We start from the raw sequence: 24,168 nt of genomic DNA, 5'->3' as shown, positions 1-24,168 counted from the left end.
AATCAAGCATTGCAAGATTTGTCGCCAATATTGTTCTTCTTGCCCTTTCAGCCGTGGGGGCGTTATAATGTGATGGTCAATCCCACTATTCGTTGGTAAAAGAGCCCAAGAGTTCGCGGTAGGTGGTGATAACTAGCTGCCTTCCCTCTAGTCTCACACTGCTAAATTAGGGACGGCTAGCGCAGATAGCCATCGTGTAGCTTTGCGCGAAATTCAAAAACAAATAAACAATCCTTTAGATAAGCGCAATTCAAGTTCACACCAGGCTTGATAGTTTTCTAAATGGTCAGTATTCCTCTCATGTGAAGAAAGAATTTCTCCAATTTTTTCTAGTCTTTTGAACCTGTTTCTTGTATGGATGATGCACAATTTTTTTTTTGTTTTTTTTTGCTTACACCACATTGACGGCACACTTCTTCACCATTTGCTAGTCTCGTCTTGTGGTGTATAGGAGAAATTCTTCTGTTTTTTGAGTCTTTGGGAAAATCATGTGATACAACCGGCTGTGGTCCATGTTGTATTATAAGCTGTCGCAAATTATCACTGCAACAGTAGAACCATTTGGCAGGGTCACTGTAATTCAAATCAAGCACAATACCATCTTCTTTTGCAGACTTTGCAGTACTCTCACTTTTATTGACATCCTCTTTTTCCTCTGTGTGTTTTCCATAAATATCTCTAATTTGTGAAACTTCTGTCTCAGAGTTTATATCATTTGTAGTAGGAGCACCACATTCAGCTCCCCCCAGTGCTAGTTTCAACAAGAGTACAGTCACATTCATGTTCTTGATTTGCTTTCTGTGTGCGAAGGTATTTCAGGAAGAACCCCTCTTGCTTTGCTTGCTCCTTAGCTTTTTCTGCCTTTCGTTTGCGGTACTGGGCTCAAGAAGGTCGTTTTTTTTTTATCAGCCTTAGCTCACTAGAAAAAAGAAATAAAAATATATGAGATCACTTTGATCCAAATTGAATTAAGTTTAACAGTATTGTTAGTGTTGAAAACAATAAACTGGTTATGAACAATGAACTATAAACCATTATGAACAATGAACTATAAACTATTATGAACAATGAACTATTACATTTTCCTTTTATTATGTTTTTCTTAAAACAACTAATTTGTATAAAACTGTGACCCTTAAAGGTCAGTACTGCGCCCTAGGCGGCTGCCTAGTTGCCCTAATGGTAGCGCCGTCCCTGGGGACAACTTTGGAAATGCCAAAGATAAAGAACATAAAAACATGTAACTTAACTAGACAACGAAATCGTCACATTTTTTTACTGGTTTCCTCTATAAGTGAAATACCTCAAGTAGTGGCTTAACTACCAAAGGTGCCCCCCCCCCCTCCGCATAAAAGTAATTGGGCTCCCTATATTTATTTCCCTAAAACTGTAGTTATGATTCTGGCCCAACCCCGCAATTGCGGGGGCCATACCTATGACATTATCTAGCTCAAGCACCAAGCGTACGTAAATGCAGAAAACATAAAATTTAAATTTCTGGTGAATACAAAACATTCACCTTTCTGCACTAAAAGATAAAGAAAGTATTACAAACGCCTATGTCATATTGTCAGTAACTAGAGGATTAATATAACTTTTATTGTTATTTTTTTAATCATAATATTCATCATAGAAGAGTTGTCCTTAATTAACACAAAATAAATATATTTTATTTCAAATTATTCCAAACCACAAGTTTTCCAGTCTTATGAATAATAGTTGTTAAATATATGATTAGATTATTATGCAAATACTTGCTTTATAAATTGATATGATTGTATATTTATTGATTTTAAGGTTATTTTTATATTATTATGATGAAAATACTGTTAGCCAAAAAATAAAAAAATGTTACCTTTATCTTAGTGAATTACTGTTCACCGGAAATGGTGGCGATGAACAGTTTGTCTAGCGGCTCTAGCCGTATATAAGACGTTTTTGTTGTATCTAACTTCTAAGTAATATTAATAGTCGTTTATATCTTTTCAAGTTGTAAATCGCTATCTCAAAGAGATTATACTGATAGTTAAATTCTTTTTGTGAAAATTGAAATATGTAGTGATCATTATAAATATAATGAAATAAAATATACTCGAGCAGTCTAACTTCTAAGTAAAAGTCTTAGTAAAACAAAGTAAATTTACAACGTATAGCCATATAAATTATAATACCCGCGAAAAAATTACTTCACAGAAGCTCAAATTCAAAATCCAATTAGTGTAAGAAAAGTTCATAATCTTTCTCTTCATCCACAAACTAAGTATAACTATAAGTTATAATGTATACTCAGTTATAGTATAAAATATTTTCCTATGTTGCTAGACCTAAGGTATTTGACAAGTCAACTAGAAGTAAAATAAGTAATACTAATATTAGTCAGCGTAACAAAATTTCAGCATGTTTCAATCGTATAATGGAGTTTATATCAAGCAAGAACCACGTGAAGAATCTGGTACTAGTAGTAGTAACCACATGTTTGATGCACAGTCACATTATACGAGTCCTAACCATGAAAACAGTTTTGAAGGTAAAGGTTCAGCTACAGGTAATAGTGGTAGTTATTTCTACCATCCCCAGAACTATCCTGATATTACAATTAATTATCCTGCTTCAAATCCTTGTACATTTAGAAGTGAAACACATTTTATAAATCAAACTGAGCAATGCTTGTCAAATTCTGCTTTGAGCCATTTTCTCAAATCTCATCAGCAATGTCAAACTCAAAATGACATTGACAGAAATTCTGTATTTAAATTAGAGGCAGCTAATGGAATACCTGAATCAAGCTTATCAGCAGGTTGTTCCAAATCTACTTGTAATGAACTTACTCAAGAAGAAGAATTCAATGAAACTAGAAATAAGGAAGCAAGAGAAATCAAAATGGAGAAAAATGAAACAAGGTTTGAAACTGAAAATAATATTATTATGCTGTGACATAAGCCAATGAAATAGGTATTTACTACAGTATAGAAATACAAGAAAATGTAAAATGCCTAAATGTTGTTTGTTCCACTGTGGTCATCCTTCATCCACACAAAAAAATTTAATAATATTTGAGCTTAAATATAGTTCTTCACATCCATATGCATGGCCAACAGAAATTGAAATTAATTGTACATACCACATCACCATTCCACAAGTTTATTACTAACTGAAAAAAAAACAATTCAAAGATCTAGCAAGCATCTAGACTTTCAAAGTTTAAATCCATAGCTCCTGATTATCCCTGAGTGGATCAGTAGTAAGTTTACAGATTCACAACATTGAAATCCGAGGTTTGATTCCATGTGATGGACAAAGCTAAGATAACCTATTGTGTAGCTTTATGCTCAATCAGACAAATTCGTAATATTCAAGTTTGTATATCCAACCTTTCATTTTACCACTCAGACACACAATCCATGAAAGTATTACCAAATCCATTACAATTTTGAACACCTGAAACAAGCACTGTCCTCCTTTTTTTTTTGGTCGGTTTGAGAAAACTTCTTCAAAAGTATCTCCTCATAACTCAAGTGACTGAAATCAGTTACCATTCTTTTAGCCTGTCCTTACACTCATTTTAACAAGTTAATATCTTTCTTACTTGAATCGATTTTCTCACCATGACACACAACTTTTTTTTCCTTTCTAGAACACCAATGCTTTTCTGTCATAAAAATGCAAACCCTTTCCAAATTTCCTTACCCAAAGTTTGTAACTTTATATTTCAACATTCAAACTTATCTACCCCTTTCTCATAGTAACTTAACAAACAAGGACATGTAAATGCAATGATATTTATTATAGAAAACATACTACATGTTTCAGCAGCTTTGGTCTGTTAGATATTGGTGAAATGTATTGTGTTTATTACAATAACTTCCATTATGCTTACATATATTATTGTTTGTAAATTTACTACAATTTAGTCTAATGTGCTTTTCTATACAAGTATTTTGACTTTCTGGTCCCATTCATGAAGAAATTAATAACATTTTATATCTTTCACATTGGTTAGGATTTTGGAAAGTATGTAGTATTGTAGCATGTATAGTTTCAGAATATATAAAATCTAAAGGTTCATAAATTAGAAAAATCATGTTTGTAAGTTAGCTTGTGTTTTTCTCACATAATTATAAAATATAAAATCTCCATTGTAGTTTAAATTTCAAACTGCTTAGCTTGGTGACCTTTTCACAGTTTGGCACATGTTACTGTATAAAAATTGGCTATATTAAAGTTTTGTATTAATATTTGGAATTATTCTAAGTTCAAACAAATGACTATGTATAAAACTACATAAGCTATATATATGTATGTGATAATAAATTTCTCAGTAACCAACATTCCTAGTTCTGGAACATATAATTTAATGTGATTGAATTCAGTATGTAATTTAAAACTTGATAATGAGAAACATACTTTTTAGAAAATAAAAGTTTTGAGACTGCTTGACTGGGTAATGAAAAAAACTATTATAAATGTAAGGACATTGAAGTGTTGTACATAATAATAGTTTTTCATTACCCAGTCAAGCCATCTCCAAACTTTTAGTATGTAATTTAGTTATTCACATTTTGAAAACATGGAACAATTTTAGTTGCTAATGTGATATCTTGTAAGTAACTTTGAAACAGGAGTTTCTGGGTTCAAGCCCCAGTCAGGGTGGAATATTATTTCTGTAAAAAAGTTAAACTTTACAATAATCAAATTATTAATAACTTTTGTTGTTTAAAGTTATGTTGCATGCTGTTAATTTGCATGTTTCAGGAGCAAATTAGGACTTCCAAAGAAAAGGAAAAAGGTGGGAAAAATCACAGATTGTTTTAAACAGACCAAGAAGGTTGACAGGTTTAATGGAATGCCAGAAGAAGATGTCTTACACAGAAAATTACCTGATCATCTAGCAGAAAATCTAGATATTGTTATTGTAAGTAATTTATGTCGTTGTGTATTTATGATAATCATATTGATTATTGTTTCATTAAAATGTATAACCACATACAAATAAGCAGGGTGTGTGACTGTTTTACTCTGCAAACATGTTTCTATATTAAATGTAATTTTTTTGCAGAAGTTAATAACTAAACATTTAGGCTTTCATTCTGGAGATATTTGTTATATACTTTTTGAGTACAAAATCTCAAAATGAATGCTTAACTTACTTCTAAATCACATACACTATGAAATATTATTAGAGAAAGAATGTTTTTGTGTTGGTTTTGAGATGACTAAACCACCTGAGATTTAGTGAAACTGTAGATATGCAAAATGTTCCATATTATTATTAATTATGGGACATCAAGTTGTTATTTTGGCTGTTCAAATGTATTCTTACTTTCATCCTCCCTTAAAAAACAGAAGACTAGTTGTTATATCCAGTCTTGACCTTCAAAAGAATCATCAACCCTTTTCTTTAAACTTCTATAAGTTGCAATCTTTACTAGTTTAGATAGCAGTTTGTTTCACAGATTTACTACTGTATTGGAGAAACAAAACTTCCTCAACTGAAGATGTATCTAACTTGCAAATCTTAAATTTATGACCTCTTGTCCTCTCACACAAAAAAATGGATGTATTGATCTTATCCCTTTTCTCAATAGTCTTGAATTCTTCAATTGCATCACCCTTGATCTTTCTCTTTTCAAGAGAGAAAAAGTTAAGAGATCTCAACCTATCCCGTACGACAAGCCATCCATCCCTAGAATCATACTAGTAACTTCTTTAAACCTTCTCCAATGAATCAATGCCATTCATAAGATAAAGGAAATGACAAAAACTGTACCAAATACTTCAAATAAGACCTAACTAATGACATCAACATTATTTCAATTAAACAAAAACCCATACTTTTTTATGTAATATGAAGATTGTGATACTAATTTCTGAAGTTTGTATTGGAATATCTGTGTAAAAGTTCCAAAAAAGTGTGGATTTTTATTTCATTTTAACTACTTATTTGGGTACTTATTTTGAGTATTATTTTCACTGTTTACAGATAGGGTTCAATCCTGGATTGTGTGCAGCTTACAGAGGTCACCATTATGCTGGTCCAGGAAATCATTTCTGTAAGTATTGTTTTAAATCTGAGGTTTTTATTTAAAATATTCATTGTATTAAAGAACAATTGCTTGTTTCTCATAAAAAATCAATGTGAGTTACATGTATAGATTATTAACTATTTTAAGAGTTTTTCACAGCTAGTAGGTAAGTTATCATATTCTAAAAGATCTTCCTCATGAGTTAAAAGAGTTGATAATGAATTTAACAATATGAAATCAGAACCTTTTTATTTTTAAGTACCTCACTTTTCCCAGAACTGAGAGCCAGGAAAATTTAATTTGTCAGCTCTCAGTTTGCATATGTCTTGATCCCAGTATAAGAACAGAGCTTATAGGTGCTTATTCTTTAGCCAGTCAGTATACATCTGTGTCTTTTAACTTGTGGTTAATGTTTATTGATTGTATGAGTAAGCTACAGAAATTCCCATGTTGTAAAAAGTATTACTCACAGTCATATGACTATGTATTCTATAGTGTTAAAAATTTGCATCGGGTAATAGTGTGATTAAATATATAATAATAACTCATTGGTATATACTTTGTTGTATCATAACAAAGTAAAATATTTTAACATCATTAGGGAAGCAAGCTAAACTTAATCATTAACACATTTAATGACCTACACAATTATTTAAGTTTGATTATTAATTATTTACTATTTTCTTTTATTACTAGATACTAATAAGTAACATGAATTAAAATAATAACTAAGTAAATAGATTTAAGTGATTGTATGCTACTTGGATTTCCTCATTTTTTAAATTAAATTCATTATTCGTGAAATAGATCTGTGACCCTGCTGATTCACTGTTTATGTTTCCATTATTACCAATTATGAATACCTCAAAATTATTTCTTATTGAAATATTTCCATATTACCTTTAACCTACAAAGTCTATTTCCAAAAATTGACATTATTATGTATGAATGAGGTGCTTCTGTTGATTCATAGACTATACAGAATAGGTAAAGATATCATTAACAACTTGACACAGCAGCCATATTACAAGGTAAGTGAGTTTTGATAATAATACAATGGATCAGAATAAATCAAGAGTGATCATCAGTGGAGTAAAAATATATTTTCATGGACTTAGCTGGAGAAGTCGGTCACTAAAAATAGATAGAAATGATGTTTCATTCATAATCGATGAATTTTATCACAAAGTTGTGTATAAGCTGCAACAAGCTCATGGCACATGAGTCTAATGGAGTTTGTGCTTTAGACAAACATTTCCAAAATTCAAAGAAACACATAAATAAACTGTAATTATTATATATATATTAATTACTTTGTCATGAACATGAAAGTAGTGATTTTAAACCTAGATCTACCAAGCTGTAGTCAAAATAAACACTCCCTTATGCAACATGACATACACCATTTTGAAGATAAAGGCTGATGTGACTTAACTTGCAGCACATGTGGGGACATGCTTAATCTTGCGTGTTTTAATTTGTTTATTTTGTAGGGAAGTGTTTGTTTTTATCTGGGTTAATACCACAACCAATGACAGCCATGGATGACTACAAGCTGATTGAACATGGAATTGGATTCACCAATATTGTAGAACGAACAACAAGAAGTAGTGCCGATCTATCAAAGTATGATGTATTTATACATGTTGAATCATTTAATCCCTTTGTGGACTCGGGTGTCACTGATATCCCATTATTGTTCTTTTCCATCTCAAAACAGAAATACCCAAATTGCATGAAACTTAGAACAAATTTCCTAAATAGTATCTAGTTTTGGTTCAAAAAAATTCGTTTGATTTTATTTAGTTTTTATATAATTCCCAGAACTTTGTTATAAGACACTGTTTTAAAAAAAACATTAAAAGCTTATTTGAGAAGTTCAATTATATTTTACTGTTGATCAGAGTGTTTTATTTCATATATCCAATCAGTTTCAACAAGATTAATATTTATTAACATATATCTTTTGATACTTTAGTTTGTTGAATGCATTAGTCACTACTTGTGGTTATAAGCTATAAAAACATGGCAAAAACTGGCAAAGATTTATTGGTGATCTGCAACCTGCCCTGTCAAAATGGTGGCAGATAACAGTGTTCTTGGGTGAGATAAATCTGTATAAAAAAATTCAGTTTCTTTTATTTATGGGTATTATTTGAATACAGTAAAATTAACAATTTTCAGTAAATAAGGATTTTGTTCACTGGAATATTTGACCATACTAGTGAAATGTAACTAAGTGTACATGATATCTTGGTATAGAAGGTTTCCTTAGCTTTCAAACAAACCCAATTTAATGTAAGTATGTTTATGGGAAGGTAAAGAACATCAAAAGAAACTAAACATTCCAAGATCTGTGGTTTATTCGCAAGTCTTCTAAACTTTCCATTGTTTTTCATTTCAGGAGATACAACTAATAACTTTCCAATGAAACCATAAATTACTTCTCACACCACTTTGTTTTCACTACATTGATGTAAATAACTTATAAAATGCTCTATTCAATGGTATTTAAACTTGTTCAAACCATATGCTTTGGCATGATAAAAGGGTGGGAATGAAGAGCTTTAGTAGTAAATCCAGTAACAGAGAAGGAAAATCACATGTGAAACAAGATATAGATGATTATATTCTGAAGGAATGATAGTTTGTAACAATAATAAACTCATACTTTGGGATGGATAGAAAAATTCTAAAAAATGAAAAAAATTGGGAAGTGTTTAGTTTACAAATGAGACTCCTTAGAGCTGCACAGAAATGTAACTTTGAACACATTTTTATTTGCAAGTTACACTAAATGTTATAAAACAAAAACTTAATTCTAAAGTATTTGTTGAAATAGACTTATAATTGTTATGTAAATTTTGAAAGTTGATAGGCATTTGTGTATTCTGAGAAGAATTAAGGCATTTTAGATTTTGATGTGATATGGGTTGAAGTTTTTGTCAAAAAGTGATAGCCTTGTGCCCAGCTCTTTATTGTAGTGTAATGTAGAATTTACTTGTGGTAGGCTAGTGTTATCAGAGTAGGCTAACAATTAATTCTAATATATAAAAATATACATAATTAACTTTAACATATAAAATATTTTAAAGCAAAGAGTTAAATAAAAACTAGTAGGTCAATGTTAAACCTGTAAAGTGTTTGTGATGTCATGCTCACATTCACAGAATCATCTAAAGGTAGTTTTTTTAAAATAGGGGGTTTGAATCTTCCGCTTCAGTAAATAATACTTCATATTTTAAATGTGTAAAATTTTCTTTACAAAAAAAGGATGTTCTACCTATTAGTATTTTATTTACATCATTTCATGTGGGTTTTATTAAGTGCAGAAATTTGTTTGCTATATTTACTTGATATTTGTTAGGATTATAATTAAACTAGCAAAATGTTTGCAATCAAATTAGTATCTTTATTGCAACAGTATGTTTTTAAAAAAAATATTTCTAGAATAATTCAAAAGAATTCTAATTGCAGACACTAAAATCTACAAGTTCATTTGTGTTAGGCCTAACATTAGTTAAGTCTTTATTAAGTACGGCCTATATTCAATAAAGAGATAAATTAATACTGTAATTTGTGTACATTTTTTTGCCTTAATTTAATTAGAACTAAACTTTACTGTACTTAATATTATCAGTAAATAAACTATAGTGTTCTTCTGCAATCTAACATTAGACCTTTTTAAAAACTAATAAGCTTTTAATATGTTGTTGTTGTACAAAGTGTCTACTAAAGTATAGTTACTTCTGCATTTTGTTTACATCTATTGAAATGAAGTGAGCATGTGTATGGATATTTAGATAGTAAGGTGTGTACACATTTTCAAGACAGACAAAAACTGAGTATTATTGTAATAGATTGTCTAGTTTAAAAAATAAATAATTTAACAAAAAGAAATTATACTACACCTACAACCTAGTTGCTAATAAATGTGAAAACAAAATGAGTATTTTGTACATGAAAGTTATTCGTCAGTACATTTGGGAAAATAATTTGAGATCACATACAAGTATACAACAAAAGTACCATGTTTTAAAGAAGTAACTGTTTCAAATTGTATTGCAACTAGATTGGCTTTTGCTCAATTACGTTTTATTTTTTGTTTTTATAATATTAAAAAATTATGTTATTACTTTAATAAACTGTTGGCGGGCCAGATAATTCAAAGTCCGGCCCACGGCCCGTAGTTTGGAGACCCCTGACATAGACTAGAGCTGGACAAACACATAACATTTTTATCAACCCAGTTGAAAATATGCCCTTTTTGTGAAAATATATTTCAAGAATGTATCACTAAATATGAAATCCTGCAGACAAATAAAACACATTACAATTTGGCATAATAGCTTTTTTTTGTAAACTGTGAAGCCAAATGGTAGAAGTTCATAACAGTGTTATTAAGTTGTGTTTTCATAAACTTTAAAAAAGTATCTTGTTAAAAATAGAAGTTTATGAAGAACATGTATTATAAAAGTATGTTTATTCAATTAATCACTTATACCATTTCTAACCTTTACTTTTATATGTACACTAATTTTTTAATACATCTTTGATAGTGTTTATACCATTACATTACAGAGAAACAGCTCCTAATTACAAAACAAATACCTGATTTGTGTATTTAGCTTACAGGTGAAAATGTTTCTCAATATGCTTTGTGATTATATTGTTTGTTTCAGAATGTATCTGGTTCTAATTACTCTGCCAGTTATTAAGTTCTCTCCACCTGACTTATGAAATTATTTTTTGATCAGATTCCTTTTGAAATAAATTTGCCATGCTCAAGTGTCATTGTTGTCTGACTCGTACTTACAGAAAGAATACCTGATGTGTTATAGACTGGTATAAACATTCAAAGCCCTACAAAACATAAGTTTAACTTCTTACAAAATACCGAAGATTTGATGGCCGATTTAGGTTTTTATCTTGGTTATATTCTTATACATTGCAGAGGAAATTAAGTAGGACAGTTACTCTTTCCATTTGTTTCAAGTGTGTTTCATTGATTAATCAAAAAGTTTCAAAAATGATGGTTAGCTCAACTAACCTGATATTTGAGTCAATACCACACTGTAAAGAAATCTTCTACATCCTTTTGAAGCATAAAGATGAATATATCAAGTTTGTGTCTAAATTGGGAACTTCAGTTTTTGATTGTTCTTGTCAAAAATCTTTAAGTGCATTAATAGATTTTAAATGATTTTACTTTTCAAATTATTTTCAGATGTAAAAGATTTAATTGAGCACTTTGACTACTGAACATACATTTTATAATATTCTCATTGACTGAAGATGATTGAATCTATATGAAGTTTTTTATATTTCTAAAGAGGAACTGTCAGTCTGGCACTATAGCTTGCTAGAAAAATTAGAGAAGTCTTATTTTCTTTTCATTCCAAAAGATTGTAATCTTAAAATTTTGACATATAACTAATGTTTTTTCCCTTTTTTTTGAGATATTGTATAATTGTCAAAGTACATCGCAATTGATTTGCTTCATTGAAATGCATTCCAATGTTCAGAGAGCATACATAGGCAAAAACAAGTAAATGACAAAAGGGTGTAAGATGTAAGTAGTTTTTCTTTATTTCTTTTGTGTGTGTGTTTTTTTTTTCATCGCTAAATTTAATCTTTGTTTTGTATTACTACCAGAAAAGAACTCAAGGAGGGAGCAGCAGTTCTCGTCAAGAAACTTCAAACTATTTCTCCAAAAATTGCAGTTTTTAATGGCAAAGGTTGGTGGATATATATTACACTGATTTATCTAATAATTTGAAATATAAATTTATAAGTAAACCTTTCATTTATTCAACTGATAAAAAAAAGGTTAATTCACTACATGCATACTTTTTCAGATATAATATGTTTCAGTTTTATAAATGGAGTGATACATTCTTACCCTGAGAAGGTATATTTTTTATGACTTGATCATAGTTATGCTCCAACAGAAGTGAAGAAAAAAATTTTTAGAACATTTTTTTAGTTTTCTTTTTAAATATTTTATCTCGATATAGTAGGTGGACAAGACAGAAAAAAAAATATACATCACTGAAACTGAAAAATGTTGTAATTACTAATAAAAGTTCTTAACTTAATGATTTTCAGTTGAGGCTTTCTTGAGAGAAAATACTGTTTAATCAGTTTTTGATGTTATTTTATTTTTAAAAATTGATTTTATTAACATATTTACTTAGTTCTTTAAAGTGTCAGAGCTGTCATGTCTTAATGTTTTATCAACATAGTGTCTTTAGTAAAATATTTGTGATTAGTAATGGATATGCAAATGAAAAAATTATTTTTGGTTAAAATTTGAATCACTTAGGTTGTTTCTGTTTTTGTATAGTTTTAATCTATTGTTGTGACTTCATCATTATGAATAACCTAATTTTTTTTCCTTGTAACTGTGTAGTCCACCAAACACTATTTTACAATTTTATAGGTATCTATGAAATATTTTGTGGAAAGAAAAACTTTAAATTGGGAATGCAACCAGAATGTATTGAAAATTCCAATATAGTAAGAATGATCTTATTAAAATTTTCTAGGTTTTAAGGTAGTATATAGTTCATATGAAACATTGTTATGAATATAACTTTTCTGAAATCAATAAGTTGAATATTTTTATAGTTATGAAACATTGGAATGTTATGAAGATTGATGTGTATTGCTAGTGAAAATACCACATATGTACACACAAACAAAAACATAATGATATGTATAAACTACATTTAGATCTCCTACCATTACTTAATAATGTGACATTGTGACTCACAAAAGAGCTTCTTAGGATGATGGAATTAAAAAAAATAATAATAACTGTAGCCTCCAAAAATATACATTTCTTAAAAAGTATACACATAACAGCTACTCTTTCACCAACTTCCTGCTTTCAACACCGATTTTCCACTACATCTTAATTTAATTCAAACATACTTATCTTATTGTTGAAAGGAGAGGGAAATCCTCAAACAAGGGGTACGTGCATTAGTTACTCTTAAGATGTTGTACATGTCTTCAGTTATATCATTGTTCTTTTTTAACTTTAAAAGTAGGCTATTCAGTTGTTTCCATAACTTTCATTAAAGTTTGTGGTTAGTTCCTTAAATTGGATTGAATCATTTAGATGTTGTTCCATTAAGTTGTTGTAATCTTCTGTTTCCATAATTACAGTTCTTCTACTTTTATCAGCCTTTAATATAATTTGTGGGTTATTTCTTAATTCTTTCTTTGGCGTTTTGTGATGTTTTGTTTAATTTTATGGTTTTTCAGTAAATATCCTTGAATTCTACGTGAAATTTCTTGAGTGAAATCATATAGGTTTTGGTTGTCTTTGGGTATTTTAGGGAACCACATTCTGTTATTTTTTTTGCCTTGAAATATCTTCGTGCTCTCTTGGAATCAGAGATAAACAAAGAACTAATACAACAAATAAAAGTCACACATCCACTGAAGTTAATGAAACAGATATCGATCATCAAGAAATGAAAACGGAGATTGTTGCACTAATCTTCTAGTTAAATCTTCTATTCCAGTTTGCCCCCCAGTAGCACAGCGGTATGTCTCCGGACTTACAACGCTAGAAACCGGGTTTCGATACCCGTAGTGGGCAGAGCACAGATAGCCCTTGTGTAGCTTTGTGCATAATTAAACAAACAAACAAATATTCCAGTTTTGATTCCTAAGGCTGGAACATTTCTTTGTGTCATTGTATATTTTAGGCCCATCACACATTTATGAACAGAGCATGACAAATCAACATCCAATCAATAACAACAACTTTAAAATATTATGTAAAGAAAACAATATCAATAGAAGAAAAATTAAAGAAGCGTTTATTATCCGCGATTTAAAACCTAATTTAAATACAAATACTGGTGTCTCTTTATATCTATTCTAAATTGGAACAAAATGATCGAGTAAATTACTAAAACTTAACACTATATCATAAATTTACCTGCTGATGACCACACGAGTGGTCGAAACGTTGTAATAAATTTTCTAAAATAAAATAATCCACTAAACAGCTGTCCTCAAAGTTTTATTATTTAAGTAAAAAGTGGATTTCCCTCTCCTTTCAACAATATTATGTTATACTTTAATTGATAAGCAACATGGTATAAAAGCCATTGTTGGAACGCATTGTTACCAAAACGCATTTGACTTTTCTGTATATTAGAAGTTTTTATATAAGGTACCACTTCTTTTTTATGTGGTTTTTCGCTTGCTTATCTCATAAAAAGATGCGCACGTGCATAGATAAGTAATAATACTCAGGTGCACACCCTCAGGTTTCACTTAGTATGTATGCAAAATTTCAAGTTTCTAGGTTCTTTCCTTGTGTGCACACAAACACGCCATTTTATTATTATAGATGTATTTAACATTAATACTCTAATAATACATAGTGAATACACCACACAAATATGGTTAAGTAAGTCTAGCAGTAGGTGGCTGATTGCTGTACTTATAGTAGACAAGCGAAAGTACGCGGCTTCTCTCGGGTTATTAGGTTGTTATATAAGGAACCACTTCTTTTGTATATGGTTTTTCGCTAGCTTGCCTCATTAAAAAGATGCGCACGCGCATGCAGATGGATAAGATAAGTAATAAGACCCAGGTGTACAACCTCAGGGTCCACTTTGTATGGGTGCAAAATTTCAGGTTATTTCTTCTAGGAGCTATGGTGTTCATACATACATAAACACGCACGTGCGCACGCGCATGCACACACATGCGTGTCTGTCTGTCTGCGATTTCTATTTGTAATATATGGAATCACTTCTTTTATATGTGGATTTTCGCTAGCTTTCCTCACAAAAAGATGCGTTCGCGCATGCACGGGGATAAGTAATAATATCCAGATGCACACCCTTAGGGTCCCCTTAGTATTTTTGCAATATTTGTGGTTTCTAGATTCTTTCCTCTCGGAGCTATAGCAGTCACACACACACACACACACAGACAAACTGACACACCATTTTATTATTATAGATATCTATAAGGGAGAGGAACTTAGGCTCATTTCCATCATGTGTGACATAGCGATCAAGTAAACGTACTAGTTTGTTTTTCTTTAAGTTTTTCTGGAAGTAGGTGACGAGTTTATTCAGAAGTCTGTCACAGAGTGGCTCTATGTTCGCATAATTGGAAAACTAAACTGGTTATGTATGGAACTTTACATGCTGTAGTGAAAACTGAGTGTTATATAGTTTGTAATTTTTGTTTAATTATATGTGGTGTAACGTTAATTTAAGCCGGGTAGGCATATCGATTACCAGCCGTATGTATTGTTTGTAGATTTTTAAAATGTTTCTCGGCGATGAGCCTGTGTTATTTCCAGTTAGAACCCTGACATAGTTCACCTGCTTCCAGATTTTGTTTTTCGAGTTCATTTACATGTGTTTACAGGTTAGTTTCGAGTCTGAAGAAGGGTTTTCCTAGGTAAATCTCGGGTTTGGTTTTACAAGCTTTATTGGGTTTTGAGAACATAAGGACCTGTTTTTGGTACATTAATTTTTATTTTTGTCTTTTTGGCAGTATTCAGCTATGTCATTAATCATGGGTTGTAAATTTGGAGGGAGTGTGGGAATTATTCCAAATTGCTACATCATCCTTTGCAAAGGAAAACAAAAACTTATGTCAGTTAGTGGCATATGCTTAGATACATGATGAAGAGAATGGGACTAACTACCCTTCTCTGAGGAACACCCGCCTCAGAAGTAAAATACTCTGAGTTCGTACCCTCTACATTTACTCGACATTTTTGATTATCTATGAAGTTGGACAACCAGTGTAGTTCGATTTGTAACATCCAGAACCTTAAACCTGAATGCCAAATTGAATCAAAAGCCTTATCTACGTCGAGAAAGCATGTGACAGTATACTCTCTTTTATTAAAACTATCTACAGTCCTGGCCAAAATGTTTGTATACTGTTCCATATGAATGTTATTGGCTACATACATGGAGTAGTTATTGAGTAAGTGCCTGAGTAGTAACAGAGAAGGTAGCGTATGATTGGATAAACGTTTATGAGTTGTTATTCTGGCCTGTATAAATTGTTTTTAAGCATTTTTTGTCAAAACACAAATACACGCCTGTTATTTTATAAAAAGGTATGCTTTTGGTATAATATTTGGGATAGTCAAAACAGATAAACGTTTCGTTTGGACAATTTATCTGGATTTGGTGTAGAATGATGCGTTGTTCCAGGAAAGTCTACTGGTAGATGCCATAAAGCTACTACCTGAGATGGCCATGTTTTGATCAAGTTAACATATCAAGATCGAAAGAAATCTTGGAACATTTTACGACAGGAATGGCATGAACACATTCGTTCCAGGGTATCCCAAAGAACAGTGAATAGGAGACTGACGAAACAAGGTTATTTTGCAAGAAGGGATATCTGCAAACCGATATTAACCAGAATTCACCACCGTCACCATGTTACTTGGGCAAGACAGCATGCAAACTTACAGTTAGGACACTGGCGATATGTCATTTTTTTCAGGTGAGACATGTTTCCGGCTTGTTAAATGATTTGTGTTCACCGTTTAGCCTGGAGAACAGATAAGGGAATACTGTATTTCCCACATGGAGCACACAGGAGGTGGTGCAGTATATGTTTGGGTAGCTATTCATCATGGTGGGAAAACTATTATTCATATCCTCCAGGAAGATGTCAATGGTCCCTCTTACAGGCATCACAGGAAGACATTATTTCTGCCATATGCTATGGCAAGGTTTAGCAATAACTTTGTGTTTAAGGATGACAATGTTTCTGCCCATTTTACATGTATTGCACAGAATTATCTCGACCAGGAGAATGCTACAAGATTCCCATGCTAGCAAAGTCTCCAGATTATAATCCTATTGAGAACTGGTTGGCGGAATTGAGCCAGAAAATTGCTAACCACTATCCTAAACCAGCAACTGTATCTGAGTTGCAGCGCCTTCTAGTGGTAAGTTGGGATGTAATTGTTTTATTACCCTTTGAACTGTGTCTAAACTAATATTCTCGCATAAAATTTGAGGTTACTTGGCGAACATGCAGCTCACATTACCCTATCGAATTACATAACCCACGGGTGACCGCGTGAAAAATTTTTATTATTCTTTATTTTACCCAACATAACATAAAAAGCTTCTAATTTTTACATTTTAGCTACTTTTATAATAACAAAGAAAGAATACACATAAAAAACAAGAAATAAAGTATTTACCTGGGTCGTCTTCTTTTTGCTGTCGACTGTTGATGACACTTAATACTACGTTTTTATACTAATGGTACTACTACAATAAATATTTTCTATTTAATTAAATAATGTTTTAAAGAACACAGAATAATAATATGCAAAAAGCAGAATATGTCCCATTACAATTTTTTTGCCTTTCAAACTATGCGACAAGGGCCGTTATAAATTCATCCAAGATATTCGATGTGTTTTCTGTGGGAACGAAGCTTGTACTGAAAGTGAAATTAACATTTCTCTCTAAAGAAACAACATAATATAATATGTCATTTGACAGATAGAAACCTTGGCTTTCTATTGGTTATAAATAATATAGTATTGAATGTAAGAGAGAACTATTGGCAAATCCTGAAAGAGAGGATGTGACATGTGGATGTAGCAAGAGGGGTCTGATTTTCTATTTGATGGCTCTGTAACCAAACTAGATTGAAGGCTATGGAAATTATGCTTTGCCTGAGGGATGACAATTATATAATGAGTAACTTACGTTAAATTTCTTACTTCTTGGAGGGATGGTAAATAAATTAGTGAAGAGGGATGCCTAGAGAAAAAATGTGACATTTCTCTCACAAGTGGTAATTTATGATTTTGTTTTAATATTGTCTTAAAAAAGCAGGAACTTAAAACTTATATAATATCAATATAATATAATTTTATGCCGAATTTATTCGTATATGTTGAAAATAAAGTAGTTTAATTAAATTTTGAAAGTAACTCTGTGGAAGGTTGTGACAGGCACACTTTGACCTACCCGATGTGAAAGGCTATTGAAACCTGTATTATTGTTGTTTCACTTGTAACATAAGCGTCCTATGTGTATGTTTGATCTTTTATGTTTATTTGTTTGTGTGTGTACAGGAAACATTAGTGTGAATATTGTTTTATTTTGTTCAATTAGGTCATTTACATAATTTAGTTGATAGTTGTCGGTATCAAGGTCATTATGCATTTTAAATGTTTTGTATGTGCTCTTTAAATGCCTCCGCTCTTTGGATATTTATGTAGTCGGTTTTGTTGTCATACGCTAGTGTAGGGCAGGTTTTGTGAGTTTTGTGACTATGTGTGTGTAGTTTAAGATGTTTCCAAAAGTGTTATAGGTCATTCTATTCATTTCGTTTAGCACAGAACGAGGTCCAGTTATCTTGTTTTAATGATTTAATTTCATTCCTTATTTTACTGTCCGTCTTGAAAGTCTGAGTTTCTGACTTAGTTCTTTTGAAGTAATACATAGATAAATTATATTACATGTATTGGTTGCATTACAAAAATGTGTAGGTGTATCATCATTTAATAATACTGAATATGTGTTATTAAGAAACTTTAAGAGCAAAACATCATTTCTTGTAGTAGTAGTACATCCATAATATTTATGTTTACTGTTGAGATCCCCTGTTACTACATATTTCTTGTTATGATTGACAGTGTTCTGTTATAGGTTAGTATCTAAAATCCTTGACGGAGAGCAGTAGATACCGGCCACAGTTAAAACTGTATTATTTGTAAGTGTAATATCAATAGGTATGTACTCATTTATGGTGGCGAAAGTCACCTGAGTGATAGCTAATGTTGAAGGATAAATCAAGGCTATGCCCCGGTTTGGATCCTTATTATTTAAGTGATCTGATTTTTGATACTTTTATTTTGGTTTGAATTTCGCCAAAAGTTACACGAGGGCTACCTACACTAGTCGTTCTTACTGTAGAAGTGATAGAGCTAGTCAACACCACCCAATCGAATAATGGGATTGACCATCACCTTATAACGTATTCACAGCATGCTTGGTGATGGGAATTCGAATCGTAGATTTCGAGTTGAGTGCCCTAACCACAAGACCAAGCCTGATCAGTTTTAGTCAACACCTTTATTTTTATGTTCTAAACATCTAAAAAGTCCAGCTAATAAGATAAAACTGATTTTGCGAGCTGTGCTGACTCCAGATTAAGGCATTTAACTATGCCAAACTGACATGCTTTAAAATATAACAAATGCAATACGGTGTAGAAATTGATACTAGGTTGGAGAACTAGAAAAATTGTAGAAAATCGTCTCTTATTGTCGAATAAAGAATTAAAGTCATCAACTGAGGCAAACAGTTAGCGTTTAACCTGGCAAATATTTTGACTGATAAATTTTTAATCTATAAAAATGCATGAATTAACTCGCACAGTTAATACAATTCTCTTGGAGATAAGAAATTATTATTTCTAATACCGAACCATATTGATACAAAAGGTTGCACTATAAAGGGTTGAGTACGTTAAATTAATAATATTTTGAATATTCTACAAGTTACGTGACAACTACAAGTGATATTAAGGGAAGCGAAGTATATCAGACGATATTGGTACATTGTTGGCGTTGGTGAGTAGTTTGATGTCTCTGAAAATATATTGATTTTGGGAAAGATGTGTTACAGCCCTTTCCGAAGCAAGGTATTCATACAGTCAGATCATAAAAATGTGTTCTAGTTTGGGATTTAGATTTTCCAAGATGGAGATATCCTTTATACTTAATGGCATTGGAAAACAAAGAAATATGGATCAGCTTGGGAGGGGGTAGGACCATCAAGAAAGAGGCCTGTAACAAGTCGGACCTTAGCTGTAGTGAGAATCCATGAACATAAAGAGCAGTGGAAAAACAGTCCAAGTGTCCGAGGCAACAGTACTCAATATAATGAAGAAGGATCTCCTTTTGGAAACAAGTTCAAGATGGTATGGTTTCACTAAAATAATCATAACTCCTCTTCAACGGTCGCATACCTAAAGCAGCTAGCTGGAGAATGAAACATGCTGATCAAACTGCCTATAGATTTCTGTACGATCAAACTGTTGAAATAGACACTTGGAAACCGCCGACCTTGTACATGATATGGATTATGCAAAAAAAATCCAGAAGGTATGATGTACTTTAGACATAACAGCTTTAAGGCGGAGCCTTTTGCAGTAAAACTACGCTGCAGAGCTATTGTCAAGATACACGGTGGTCATATAGAAAATTATCGGAAGTGACGTCATAGACTGTAACGACGTGGTGAGGCTTTAAAATCGTCTTAATGTAACGTGCTCGATCTCTATACTTTCTATTTTAGACCGTTATTCTTTGTATTTCAAGTAGTTTGCGCACTCACTGTTAAAGAGGTTTATGGTGACAGGGAGAAACATGTTGAGATACAGAATTTGCTCAGAATATTAAAATCTTCATAAATCTTTCTCTTTTTTTCTAACAGTAACATTTCAAACATATTAGGGAATATCTGTTTTCGCTTTGCTGGGCACTTTTCGAAAATTTTCCTTTGTTCAGATGATCACCCACAACACTTAGGTTGGAATACAAGGTGCTTCGCACTTGTAGGAGTCCTTTACGTACTGATCGATTTCATGTTCTTGCCAGGTCACTCAAAGACTATTGAACATCAAACCAAGTTTTCGTAGACATGATAAGTATTTTTCAACTTATTATTTGCTGAGTAATATAGGATTGAAATTTCAGTTACCTATTTAACTTGAAGAGCAAAAAGGATTTGTTTGTTTGCTTGTTTCAGAGCAAAGCCACATTAGGCTATCTGCTGAATCGAACCCCGAATTTTAGCGTTGTTATCCCGGGGACAAACACAAAGCAAGAAATAAATGTAAATATACCTGACTAACGGTATTTTGTTTCTTTGATTTTTCGCTCTTCAGGCTTCTCGTTATCTTTGGTTTCTATGAATGTACTGTAACATATATATCAATTGAGCAAAAGTTGGAATATCTGGCGTTATAGAAACTAATAATGTATTCAAAAGTGACTAAAAAGACATCATTGAGTGCGGTAAAAGGTGTATCGTATATAAAAATACGGTAGATGTACTTCAGGAATATGTAAAAATCAAACTGTTATATAAAATATAAGTTCGATCTCTGTACCTGCCAGATGGCTACCTTAAGTTTTAAAATTGAAAAGAAAAATGCTATAAAATCAGTTCCTATCTAAGAAGCTACTTAGAAAAAATTAAAGATGTTGGTATTTATTCTTATATGAACACCATTATTGTTAGATAAGCCAATTAAATAAGTATACATGCAATTACAAGTTACATCTTTTGCAGTAAGGAAGAATATTTTAAAACTGGTACGACATTTCGATTACTGGTGAGATCATTCTTAAGTACACAACTTTTAACGGTAAAGAGGGTTTTTAAAACTTGCGAATGATCGCATTAGTAATCGAAAAGTCGTACCTGTTTTAAAAATATTATTCCCAACTGTAAAAGCTGTAACTTGTAATAAAATAATACATACAATCAGGAATTAAGTTGAAAATGAAACTCTAAATACAGTTCTATGGTTCAACATTGTTAGAACCTTTAATTCTTTCCCAATTAAGTTTAAAAATACGGAATTGTTACTATATTTTTCAAATAAATATCTAATAACATCCCAGAAATAATATAGCATCGTATCTGGTAAACTATTAATATTTATTAATAAACGATGAAATGTTTGCTTTTAACACTATCCTTTCAGTCGAGTTTCTGTATGAGGATGCGTGATGTATGCTACTTTTCAGAACGTTGTAATTGTGAATCTATGCAGGAGAAACAAAATCGCATTTCTAACAGTATTCGTGGGCCATTTTAATACTTTTTCACGAGAAAGTAGTATGCATATAGTAATCTGAACAATGAAATTAAATGAAGAACGCGTAACGTGAAAATTATAAAGCAAGTAATATGTTTTAAAACCTTTTTATTTCAGTTTTCAAAAACTACGTTTCGCTGGGTTTACCTAGCATCGACAGTAGATACAGTTTATTTATGGAACAATTACTGAAACCGTTACGTGTTGCAGTGTCAACAACCATACTACATCGCAAGGCAACAAAAGAAAAGCAAATCGAACACAACTGGTTAAATAGGAAAAATTAAACTAAATATAATTTTACACCCGAATACAGATTAATGTTAAGCTGTTTGTTTTTCAATAAAGTTAGATTCTTTTTTTTTCTATTTACATTATTTTCTCTGCTTATGATTTTAGCAATTATTATAAGCATAACGAAGTTTCGACATGTAGTATTCCCCACACCTAAGATAAAATAGAAAACATAATCTGACGTAGAGGCCTAATACATTTCTTTATTCGTCGCACCCTTTGCTTTGAACTGTACTTTCGCCTACTCAAGGCTCACCAGCACAGCTTGGGTCAGCAAACCAAAGAAATGCAGTTAGGTCTCTTATAATGATGATGTGTACATAATATTTATGGGATTTTTAAGTTATTTTAATTCATATAACTGTTTTAAAACCTAATGATCTATCCATCTTATTTGCAGTTTAATGTCTTTATGTCTATTTCTTGTTAACATACCTTACATTTGAACTCAAAATATTATAGATGTTTGATTCTGTGTACTTTGCTGTGAAAAATTATATAGTCATGGTAGGAATTTCAGTATTATAAAGATTAGAAAGCTCAAATTGAACAATGGTCTCTGTCAAATATTATGGAATTCCGTTTAAATTATAATTGGTTTCGATACCTGTGGTGGGCAGAACACAGATAGCTCATTGTGTATCTTTGTGCTTACCTTCAAACAAATACTGATATTAAACATCTCACTGTTGGTCAAGGGAAGACTGATTTTCCTTTATTATTATCATTAATAAATTAACGTATGCTATTGAGATTTACACTATCGTCCCAACAGACTGTAATATTAAAAATTGGATAAAACACATTAATCAGATTATATTTTTAAAATTTGATTAGTTTTGAAAACTTGAAATATAAGTGTCATAATAAGTAAGTACTCATAATAAAGCTTAGCAATAGTCCACGTAAATATCTCGAGTTACTTATCAGCAGTATTGATCTACATTGTGGGTTTTGTCCTAGTTCGGATCCGATTTACGATAAGAAGCTTATTATTCTGAACTAGAAACTGCAATCAATAGAATTGAGAGACCAGTGACGTCATACTGTATCCGCCTTCCATTGAACCGAGATAGAAAAGACAGCTGTCGAAAGTCGAATCAAGCAGCTCCAAGTATTATGTCTACTTCAAAGGTGTCTAGAACGCGGTGAATTCTGAGTATTCTGTTATGAAAATTCAAAGAGCACCACAAAATGATTTAACAAGCAAGGTGTTTTTTTACGTTCATATGACATGAAACCGTTGTAACTGTCAAAAACTCAAATATATAAAGAATGGCAGTTTCCAAAGTTTAATTTATTCGCTTGTGACAGTTGTATTCAAGAACTTTAAACTAAAAATAAAATCCTTACCTTTGTGCAGTAATCTAATGAAACATTTGTTATTGTTTTTTAGTTCAGAGTTGAAGTCAAAAGATAAAGAGATATGATGATTTTCATATAACTTTTGAAAGTGAACAGTCAAAGAAATATATAATGCTAGATAACTGATACCCTTAAAATTTCTCCGTCCATGAAGTCCATCATTAATTAATATCAGGTTTTCATTCAGTATCTTATTTAGCACCGCGTTGCTATATTCTAGCAGGTATTCTATAAAACAGCTAACGTAATTTAATTTTGAGTATCAACAAATTATAGTATATATTATAACTCATAACTTATTACTGTTGACATGAAGTTGTGAATGTTCTGCACCACAAAACCTAAGTCTTCCTTTCTTTTCTCTATTGTGGAGTCATTATACAAATATTTACACTGCATTCTTTCTCCGCAGCTTTTCGTCTGAGATAGTGAATCCTACCTAAATGACATATTTCAGCCTTCGAATGCACACGTTACAAATATTCGTACCAAGTCCTTTTTTAAAAATAACATTCTCTTTGAAAAAAATGGTCCTACATGGCCAAGTGGATAGGACGCTCCACTCGCAATCTGAGAGTCGCACGTTCGAATCCCCGTCACACCAAACATGCTC

The 24,168-nt window shown here is 31.6% G+C and overlaps 1 protein-coding gene across 1 annotated transcript in view; it reads left to right on the top strand.

Annotated features, from left to right (window-relative positions):
- The first annotated feature begins 2,332 nt into the window (after positions 1-2,332).
- Positions 2,333-24,168, top strand: part of LOC111086543 (G/T mismatch-specific thymine DNA glycosylase-like) — a 32,632-nt gene continuing 10,796 nt past the window's right edge. Inside the window, exons 1-7 of the mRNA XM_022389742.1 lie at positions 2,333-2,545; positions 2,759-2,900; positions 4,753-4,912; positions 5,981-6,050; positions 7,517-7,649; positions 11,679-11,761; positions 12,466-12,542. Coding sequence (XP_022245450.1) covers positions 2,398-2,545; positions 2,759-2,900; positions 4,753-4,912; positions 5,981-6,050; positions 7,517-7,649; positions 11,679-11,761; positions 12,466-12,542 — 813 coding nt within the window. The 5' untranslated portion in view covers positions 2,333-2,397. The remainder of the gene's footprint in view (positions 2,546-2,758; positions 2,901-4,752; positions 4,913-5,980; positions 6,051-7,516; positions 7,650-11,678; positions 11,762-12,465; positions 12,543-24,168) is intronic.

This window comes from Limulus polyphemus, unplaced genomic scaffold (genome assembly GCF_000517525.1).
Source record: "Limulus polyphemus unplaced genomic scaffold, Limulus_polyphemus-2.1.2 Scaffold1176, whole genome shotgun sequence".
Taxonomy (NCBI): Eukaryota; Metazoa; Arthropoda; class Merostomata; order Xiphosura; family Limulidae; genus Limulus; species Limulus polyphemus.
Note: the sequence above shows the minus strand (reverse complement) of the source record. Positions and strands in the feature narration are given on the sequence as shown.